Source organism: Salvelinus fontinalis, chromosome 39 (genome assembly GCF_029448725.1).
Source record: "Salvelinus fontinalis isolate EN_2023a chromosome 39, ASM2944872v1, whole genome shotgun sequence".
Lineage (NCBI taxonomy): Eukaryota > Metazoa > Chordata > Actinopteri > Salmoniformes > Salmonidae > Salvelinus > Salvelinus fontinalis.
In genome coordinates this window covers 18,629,288-18,640,082 of record NC_074703.1, presented here as the reverse complement: position 1 = coordinate 18,640,082, position 10,795 = coordinate 18,629,288, and the positions used below count along the sequence as shown (strand labels likewise).

Below are 10,795 nucleotides of genomic sequence, written 5' to 3'. Positions count from 1 at the left end.
ACTTTGAAAGGTATTATTGTACGTCAGAATTGCAACAAAATATGTGTTAAAGCCTAAAATGTTACTCCGTAATCGTAACATGGTGTTTGTATGTTCACAGATTAAATTTCACGTTTATGTTTCATGCATGGCTTTTCGGATTTTCTTACGATCCTAACAATTTACGTATGGATTTTCTTACGATCCTAACGATACGTACGTGCAACATTTTGTCAGCTATCCGGCTCCATACTTCAGCCTCAAACTGAACACTTCAAACCAAAGTGTTCTCATCCCTCGGCATCTAAACCTGACTACTTACTGGACATCGTACCCAGTGATGCTAATTTAGCAATTTTGTTGCTAGTTTTAGCAACTTTTTAGACTACCCTGGCAACTTTCTTTTCAAACAGCACCTAGCAACAAATGTAGCTACTTTTGAAAAGTGACTCAAATGCTAAAATGCACGCATTTTCCCTCTAAATGACACAACAACATTTTTTTTTTGTCACACACTCAATCACAACACACGTGTCTGGCTGCAAAAGGGCATTGTGAGTGACGTCAGCAGCAGGCGCTCAGCTCGTTTACAGGCAGCAGCAGGCCAGCAGCAATTCCAGAACTTACAACTTCAGTCAACACGTTTCAATCAAAATTGTACAGCCAGAAGTACAGAAAATAGTGGAATTCTGTACTTGAACAAATGTCAAATCATATTTTTTGCAGAAATGGCCAGTCAATTTGAGTAACGTTATTGTGTACTCTACGTAATGACGCAGTTTACGTTATCTTTTTTCAACAAATCAACCTGCCTCAAGCAACTCACACGTTGCCCAAACCGGCTGCGCGTGCGCTATCGTGCACAAATTTATTTTGCCCCTCACACCAAACGCGATCACGACACGCAGGTTAAAATATCAAAACAAACTCTGAACCGATGACATTTATTTGGGGACAGGTCGAAAAGCATTAAACATGTATGGTATTTTAGCTAGTTAGCTTGCCCTTGCTAGCTAACGTTAATTTGTCCTGTTTAGATAGCTTGCTGTTCAGCTAGCTAATTTGTCATGGGATATAAACTTTGAGTTGTTATTTTACCTGAAATGGACAAAGATCTCTACTCCGACAATTAATCCACGTATAAAACGGCCAACCGAATCGTTTCTAGTCATCTCTCCTCCTTCCAGGCTTTTCATCGTTTAAGTTATATGGTGATTTCATTGTATTACCACGACTGCCGGCAAAACAGTTTTCGTCTTTCTATCGCCCACGTGGGTATAACCAATGAGCAGATGGCACGTGGGTACCTGCTTCTATAAACCAATGAGGAGATGGCACGTGGATACCTGCTTCTATAAACCAATGAGGAGATGGGAGAGGCAGGACTTGCATCGCGATCTACGTCAGAAATAGGAAGGACTGTAACTGACAGTTAGACTTACAGGTTATGTCGTTGTTTTGTGTTTGAATTGTGTAACTAACAGTTAGACTTACAGAATATGTCGTTGTTTTGTGTTTGAATTGTTTACGTGTACGCTGTGCGGGGAAATGATAAGACAAGCGGAACTACGTAGCTAATAACTGTTGTAACGGGGATTCTTATTGTAGCAACACACTTTTGGAGGGAAGGCAATCCCGCGCTCTGTTAGCTAAGTTTTCATGTCATCGGGTGTAGTTCATAAAGTTTGAAGCGTATATGTTAGGATGGTAACGTTATAATAATTAAGGATGAAGCGTGAATTCATGCCAGGAATAATAAGTGTGAAGTTTGATTTCCTCCCTTCTGTAATAGGCAGCCAATGAGGTATTTTTCCTTTATTCATGTGTTTAATCTAATACTGTTATAGCGCCGGCTAAACTGTTTATGTATGTAAGCACTTCAGAGTTATACCAAGCTAATAAGTGACTCGTAAGATAAGGTTGTAAGAGTGTGCTTAACTGTATTTTTCATTTACTTTATAGTTCTCACGGAAGGTGATAATTCTGACTAAATCTACAGAATAAAGCCGCCAGTTAAAATCAAGGAACGGTTGTGCTCGTGGTTACTGAGGGAGCTACAGTGAGAACTTAATGCTCTTCACGAGCAAGAGAGAAAGAAGAATCTTACCCAGCTGTAAAACGTCTACAAGATTCCCAAATCCTGGCAGGCCCTGTCATCTGATAAGAGTTTTGCACCTACCTGCAACCTAAGAAGAAAATCTCCACATAAGGAAGCATCGTGAGGCAACATAAGGTCAAGACTAACAGGAAAGTCAGACACGCAAGTACAAGTCAAGGTGTTTGAAGGTGGTCCTAGCCTTGTGAACAGCTAATAAGAGACTTTAAGATTACAATTCGTAAGGACTGGAGATAGTTGTGTATTTCAAGAGGCTGGTATTATGCATTTGTTCTTTCTATCTTATTAATGTATCGCTGGTATGTGTATTACTGGAAAAATATTCTTTGATAATTACTAAAAAAATATATATATAAAAAAAGGGATATATATATATATATATATATATATATATAGTTACAAAACATTAAGGGTCAGCGTACACCTATTAATTCTATTTTCACCTGTAAGTTAATAGTGTAATTGTTTGGTAAGGTGTTTGTTCAAGCCTTTGTTACAAGATTTATACATGTTTATACCACGTACTAAGGTTTAAAATACAGTGAATTAGAGTATAAATTACCTACTCACTTATCCAAACCTTACCTAGAATTGATTTGATTTAGAATGTCAGAAAGAGGTAGTTTCACTAAAGGTGATAGAGATGGGGTAGGTCAAGTTGAGCAGCTGCAGCAACACCTCGCAAACTTCAAGCCTTCATCAGAACAAACAGAGCCGCAGGAAGAGGCCCAGACTGGTGTGGAGTCACTTCTGCCAGCGAATGACGATACAGAGGCTGCTAATGAGATATCACAACAAGAGCCACTAAAAGGTGAGAGAGTCCGCAGGTTAACTGAAAAGGGCAGAGAACTGCGCAACGAAAGGTGGAGACAGCTCGAACATCGTTTCAGGGTCAGCTATGAGAAGTGGAAGGCTCTGGTAAAGGAAGCAAAACAGTCACTGACAGGCTGTTGCTCTGAAGACCTACTAGAAGACCTCTTAAACAAGATCAGTCATACCTCTACAGAACTAAACCTTGTCTATGTAAATTTGCGTCAAATCGACATTCCCGACAACGATATAAGACGCAGAGTTGATACTTGTGAAGCAGTTACAATGTCTATTATCAAGACTGTAAGGTGTCATTTAAAAGGCAGGGAAGAAGGTCATAGTAACCAGATAGAACTGAACTGGAAGGACAGCAATTCCTTGTGCGTGTCCGAACTCTCACATAAGTCAAGTCTCAACTATCAGCCCTCAAGTGCTTCCTCCCAGTCTCTAAGCAACTCAAGGCTCAACTCCAGATGCTCAAGCGTGTCATCTGTCAAGAGACAAGAGGCTGCGGCGGAAGTTGCTGCTAACCAAGCAGCTTTAGAAGTAATGGTTAAGCAAGAACGCCAACTAGAAGAGCTTCAGAGACTCGAAGATGAAGATAAGAAGAGGACAGCGGAGCAAGAAGCTGAGGCTGTGAAATGCAGCTTAGAAGAAGCTAGGCTGCGAGTCAAGTTAGAGGTAGAAAATGCTGCCAGACGAAGGACGCTAGAAGACAAGCGTAGATAGTTAGAGCGCCTAGAAGTGCTCAAGAAACTAAATGCTGCCAAGGCGCGGATGCAAGTGTATGAGCAAGATGAAAACTCAGAGGACGAGAAGAGAGAACTACTCTCTAACTGCAAATCTGTGAAAGAATTCATGCACAGAAGTGGGTCATTTCACAGTCTCTCACCACAACATGTTGTGACAAGCACACAACAAGAAGATGGCACCAAGACCATGTTCAGGTTACTAGCGGAATCAATCAGTGAAAGTCGCCTCCCCATACCAGAACCAGTAACATTCAATGGAGAACCACTCTTGTTCACTGACTGGAAGGTCTCTTTTCAGACTCTGATAGACAGGAAAAACATACCAGCAACTGAGAAGATATATTACTTAAGAAAATATGTCGGTGGGCCTGCCAAGAAAGCCATTGAAAGTTACTTTATGTTAGGAACAGAGTCAGCCTACCATGCTGCGTGAACCATTCTTGAAGAAAGGTACGGAAACAAATTCCTCATCGCCAAGTCCTTCAGAGATAAGCTCAATGCATGGCCTAAGATGGGATTCAAGGACAGTCTTGAACTTAGAGACCTTGTAGACTTTCTTCGCAGCTGTGAGGCTGCTATGTCTCAGAATAAGGGCCTGGAGGTGCTTAATGACTGTAATGAAAACCAAAAGATCCTCGCTAAACTTCCAGATTGGCTAACTTAAAGATGGAATAGAAAGGTCGTAGACATCTTAGAAGAAACTGAGACCTTTCCAAGCTTCAGTCAGTTTGTGAAGTTTCTCACGAGAGAAGCAAAGATCGCTTGCAATCCTGTAACATCCCTTCATGCTTTGCAATCAAGCGAAGATGGACAACCTAAGACACCAAGGATTCAAAGCCCCGGAGCAAGGGTGTTAGCAACTAACTCTGATGAGAACGATACTGTTACTAGTTGTGTCTTCTGTGAGAAGTCAGGTCACAGTCTCCACAAATGCTGTAAGTTCATGGATAAGCCCACCACTGAGCGACAAAAGTTTGTTCAAGAGAATAAATTGTGCTTTGGCTGTTTAAGGCCTGGGCATCACTCGAAAGATTGTGATAACAGGAACACCTGCGACACGTGTCAGAGGAGGCATCCATCCTGCCTGCACGAAGATCGTACTAAAGAAAGGTTAAGGGATAGGAAGACAGAGCCCCCACAAGATAAGGGGACAAGAGCGTCAAGTGAGGCCATATCCAACAGAGTCGTAAGGGACATTAACAACACTCACACCTCCACAATCATTCCAGTATGGGTGTCAACCACAAGCGAGCCAGATCGTGAAGTTCTTGTGTATGCACTTCTTGACACCCAGAGCGACACCACCTTTATCCTTGAAGAGACAACAAACGCTCTCAATACAAGGAAGGAGCCAGTCCAACTGAAACTCTCTACAATGGCTTCAAGGAATACCATTGTGCCCTGCCAGAAGCTGTCACGTTTGCAGGTTAGAGGGTTTTACTTGGAGAAGAAAATCCCTCTGCCAACAACTTACTCGAGAGAGTTTATTCCTGCAAACAGAGATCATATTCCTACTCCAGAGACTGCAAGAGCATGGTCTCATCTTGAACACATTGCAGAGGAGATTGCTCCTCAACAGAGCTGTGATGTCGGTCTCTTAATTGGCTACAACTGCTCCCAGGCTCTCCTTCCAAGAGAAATTGTGTCTGGTAAGGAAAATCAGCCTTTTGCTCAGAGAACAGACCTTGGCTGGAGCATAGTCGGCTATGGAAACCCATGTATCGACCATGGCGACGCTATTGGAGTGAGTCATCGGGTTATCGTTAGACAGGTGATGCCAAGCCTTCAATCATCTTCCAACGTCACAAATCAAGTACACTATGTTAGTAGAACACGCGTAAGAGAGGTAATCCCAGCACTGGACATTTTTAAGACGCTTGAATCCGACTTCAACGAGAGAACTGCAGAAAAGGACCTCATATCTCAAGAGGATATCCGGTTCCTGACAAAAATGAAAGCGGGAATCAGACGCAAGGACAATGGACATTATGAGATGCCTCTGCCGTTTAAGGAAGAAAGACCCAACCTGCCGAACAATAAAACATGGGCAGTTCACCGTCTCAAGTGCCTGGAAAGGAGGCTAAGGAGAGACAAGCAGTACTACAAGGACTACACAGCATTCATGGAAGAGACCATAGCTTGTGGAGATGCTGAGAAGGTCTCCAAAGAGGAAATGAACAAGCATCCAGCATGGTATATCCTGCACCATGGGGTTTATCACCCACAAAAGCCTGGGAAGATACGAGTCGTCTTTGACTGCTCAGCTAAGTTTCGAGAGACGTCCTTGAATGACCATCTCCTTACCCGTCCAGAGTTGACAAACACATTGCTGGGCGTCCTTTGTCGTTTTCGTAAGGGTCCAGTTGCAATCATGTGTGATGTAGAGCGCATGTTCCACCAGTTTCATGTGAAAGCAGAAGACCAAGATTATCTACGGTTCCTTTGGTGGGAGAACGGAGATCTAGAGTCTCAACCCTCAGTGTATCGTATGAAGGTCCATTTGTTCGGCGCAGCTTCATCTCCTGGTTGCGCCAACTATGGTCTCAAACATCTTGCTGCCGAAGAACGAGGAAGCTTCAGCGAGAAGTATATCCAGTTCATAGAAAGGAACTTTTATGTTGATGATGGGTTGACAAGCGTATCGTCTGAAGCTGAAGCGGCCCAGCTGGTGAAAGAAGCAAGAGAGCTTTGCAGCATCGGCAAACTCCGGTTGCACAAGTTTATCTCTAACAGCAAGGAAGTTATAGCCACAATTCCCAAGGAAGAACGTGCCGAGGGTGCCAAAGACCTGGATATGGCTCTGGGTGAACCACACATGGAGAGAGCGCTTGGTGTACTGTGGTGTGTCGCATCAGACGAGATCAAGTTTAGAGTAGTTGTCAAGGAACGCCCACTCACAAGAAGAGGAGTATTGTCTACAGTAGCCTCTGTATATGATCCGCTTGGGTTTGTGGCACCCTTTGTCCTGGCAGGGAAGCAGATCGTGCAGCAGATGTGTCGTGACAAGATCGACTGGGATGACCCCCTTCCAGATGACCTACGTTCCCAGTGGGAATTCTGTCTCCAATGTCTATAAATCTTGTCTGAAGTAAGGATTCAACGAGCCTACTTGCCATCAAGTTTCAAGGAGGTGCAGAGTTATGAGCTCCATCACTTCTCCGACGCCAGTACCTCAGGTTATGGAGAGTGCTCATACCTCAGAACAATCAACACAGACAGAAATGAAATAAAGACAGAAGAAACGCAAGGATTAATGACATTGTCATCTTGCAAGATGATACTGCACCACGCAACCAGTGGAAATTGGCAAAAGTTAAAGAAGTGTACCCGAGACAGGATGTCCGGGTGAGAAGATTCAAGTTACTGATCAGCGACTCCTGGATGAGAGAGGTAAACGCATCACCAAACCCACCTATCTGGAGAGGCCCATCCATAAGACAGTCCTGGAAGCCGATCAAGAAACCTGCAGACCCCTTTCACAGAAATCACAGGTGATTGGTGGGAGTGTAACTGACAGTTAGACTTACAGGTTATGTCGTTGTTTTGTGTTTGAATTGTTTACGTGTCCGCTGTGCGGGGAAATGATAAGACAAGCGGAACTACGTAGCTAATAACTGTTGTAACGGGGATTCTTATTGTAGCAACACACTTTTGGAGGGAAGGCAATCCCGCGCTCTGTTAGCTAAGTTTTCATGTCATCGGGTGTAGTTCATAAAGTTTGAAGCGTATATGTTAGGATGGTAACGTTATAATAATTAAGGATGAAGCGTGAATTCATGCCAGGAATAATAAGTGTGAAGTTTGATTTCCTCCCTTCTGTAATAGGCAGCCAATGAGGTATTTTTCCTTTATTCATGTGTTTAATCTAATACTGTTATAGCGCCGGCTAAACTGTTTATGTATGTAAGCACTTCAGAGTTATACCAAGCTAATAAGTGACTCGTAAGATAAGGTTGTAAGAGTGTGCTTAACTGTATTTTTCATTTACTTTATAGTTCTCACGGAAGGTGATAATTCTGACTAAATCTACAGAATAAAGCCGCCAGTTAAAATCAAGGAACGGTTGTGCTCGTGGTTACTGGAGGGAGCTACAAGGACATCTATTTTAGCCCTTGGTGTCGCAGACGCTCCTTGGCGCGCGCAAGCAGTGTGGGTGCAATAATTGAATAACATGGGTTTCTAAATTTATTTTGCGACGCTTGCGCACGCGACGTGTCCGGTCTGGTCAGCATGTTACCCTGAAAATTAGTTGGCAACACTGATCGTACCTTCAGCTTCATACATCCGACTCGGAATGTTCCTGTGCTGCCACACAATATTGACATGCAAAAAAGTGATGTAATGTTAGGATTTATGTTTACATTGGCGTGCCAGCCGGCAGGTAGCCTAGGGGCGGCAGCTGTCGTCAGACGGGTGTGTCTCACAACTCCAGACCGGTCAACTAAAAAGGTAAGCAGAAACCTATTGTGAAAAACAAAATTTCTGCACATTGGCATTATCCAAATTTAGTTTTGTGAGACACCTGTTTGACGTAAGTGACCAAATTATATGATTGATAAAATTTGAAATATAAATAACAATAGCTGTTGAATGTAAGAAGCGTATGTTGTGGTGAATGCAATTTTGATTGGCCAAGTAAACGTAGGTATAACAGCGAATGTACTGTACTAGATACTGGGTATCAAGTTTGATTGTAGTTAATAAGTCAGACTATTAACAAGTGTGTGTGTGTGTGTGTGTAAGCGTAGGTGTAACAGCGAATGTAATGTACTGGATACTGGGTATCAAGTTTGATTGTAGTTAATAAGTCAGGGACTATTAACAAGAGTGAGTGAAGTCCTGGAACTACTGTTGTCAGAACATATGAGTGATGTACATTAGGCATTAGTCTGCATACTAGTACTGGATTGAATGATCTGCGGATAACGGTACAGGCGAGGACCTGTGTTATACTGAGATTGGCTTACTGAGTGACTGGCGTACAGTAGGTATTAGTCGGTGTACTAATACTGGTTTGAATGATCTGCGGATAACGGTACAGGCGGGGACCTGTGTTATACTGAGAATGGTTTACTGATTAAAGTTCATTGGGTATTAAGTCAGAGCGCTACTGCAAAGTTTGAATGACCTGCGGGTATTTTTGAAGTTATAACATTTAGCTATTAAGGGTGGTAATAACGCTGATATAGATTAAAGATTTGTTCTAAATGTATACTAGTTATACATTTCCCCATTGCAGGTTACTGTGATTGAGTTGATTGCACACCGTAGTTCGGTATAAATAGAGAATAACTGTATCGATATTGGCCCTGAATTTATACATACCCCATTGTATGCGACTGCGACTAACTTAAATGTGTATTTGCTAAATAACCCCGTTTTTCAGTTAGTTTTCATACCCTTCCAGTTAAACATTTATTCTGATACAAGTAGTGAGTGATTATATCTGGGGGAAAGGTGTATTAAGATAAAATTATAGAAAAGTGACAGTGTAATTAATAGGGCGAGGGCGAACAAATTTATGCCCTAATTTCTGAACATATATCCCTATTTGAATGCAAACTAGAGATGTGATTTTACATGTTGATTGAACCCGCTGTCTATTAGAACATTTGATGTAAGTTACCAAATTCACATGAATACTATACTGTATCTAACAATAACATTGAATTTAACATTGAGTATTGTGGTGGATGCAATTTTGAACTTGATCGATCACTCTTATGATATAACTATGAATGTAATGCACTAAATGGATCGGTTGGTGTAACGCGTATCCCAGTGTGTATGAGGGTGGGTCGGCGAACCTGTGAGTGTGGGTAGGATCGCAGTGTAATAGTGAATGTGATGTACCTTTAGTTTGTATGTGGTAAAGTTGGCGAACTTAGTGGTGTGAATGAAGATTTGAAAGACTCGAATCGTGTGAATGAGGTACATCTGATATTAGTCGGCGTACTGAATATCATTTTGAATGATCTACGGATAAAATAACAGGCCAATAGATTTAAGGGACCTGTGTTACATTGGATGGTTACCGAGTGAATGTAGTGCATTGGATATCAGGTTGGTGTAACGCTGATACCAGGTTTGTCTGATAGGATTAAATATCCGGGTTATATGGTTAAGAGTTGGGAAAGGACTATAGAGATATAATATTACATTTAAAAAAATAAAAATAAATAAGCCCAAATGTATAAGATTACTGAATACGATTTATACTACAATTGACCAAATTTACAGGTGAAATGGCTAATCAAGAGGTTGAAAAAGTGTTGAAAACATTGCAGTCAACATTAGAAACTAATGGAGGAAGAGAGGAGATTTATTTTTTATTTTTTTGAGAATGGACTGAGGGCAGCATTGCCTCACATAGCGGGCTCCAAGTCGACGGGGAGCCCGGAAGAATACTGGAGACTCTGAAAACACCAGTGAAATTTAACAGAAAGTTAAGGTAAACTAACATGCCGGTGGAGCTGATTTCATGTTAAAGGGACAGTTATAATTACTAGGTTTTGTTTGTAGTAAACGTTTGGGTTAGAGGGGATTTCCATGTTTTCCAGTGAAAAAATATCTTAGAGTTTTGTTTTCTGAGTTTTCATAAATACGTTCATTCTTTAGATAAAGGGTTCTTTATTTTGTCTAATATAGTAAGGAACACTTCTTTGAAGTGGTGGAATGACTTTCCAATTGTGGTCTGATCAGCCACATTGGAAAGCCATTTGAATGGAGAATCTAAGGTCATTGGCGTCTGAGTTTAAGGTAATTTGATACAAAATTAATATTGTGGATATTGGTGGAGGATGAAAAGTCCCTTGAGGGCGTCATTGGTCAACTTATGGAGGTTCATGTTATTGTTAGATAAAATACAGTGGACTCCTGAAGGAGATATTTCATTAGTACAGAAAGCATATGATATGGTTAGCATTCGTTTTGGCCTCATTTGATCAAGGTATAAAGTGGACGGGGCTATATGACATCTGTGGTGATTCAGGATTATTGATAGGATTGAGATAACCTTATCTCAATCCTATGTAGGGACTTTAGAAATTGCCACCATAGACATTTTTTATTTTTTTTGTGTAATTCATGAGTTACACTTGACAGAGAATTGTTAGATTTGCGCTAATTATAGATACAA

The 10,795-nt window shown here is 41.5% G+C and overlaps 1 protein-coding gene across 1 annotated transcript; it reads left to right on the top strand.

The window, feature by feature from the left end:
* Window positions 1–4,600: 4,600 nt before the first annotated feature.
* On the top strand, window positions 4,601–7,713 carry LOC129838330 (uncharacterized). Its single transcript, XM_055905260.1, has 2 exons — window positions 4,601–7,494; window positions 7,653–7,713. Exon 1 carries the CDS (start codon window positions 4,601–4,603, stop codon window positions 6,731–6,733), a length of 2,133 nt encoding a protein of 710 aa, XP_055761235.1. The 3' UTR covers window positions 6,734–7,494; window positions 7,653–7,713.
* The last annotated feature ends 3,082 nt before the right edge of the window (window positions 7,714–10,795 follow it).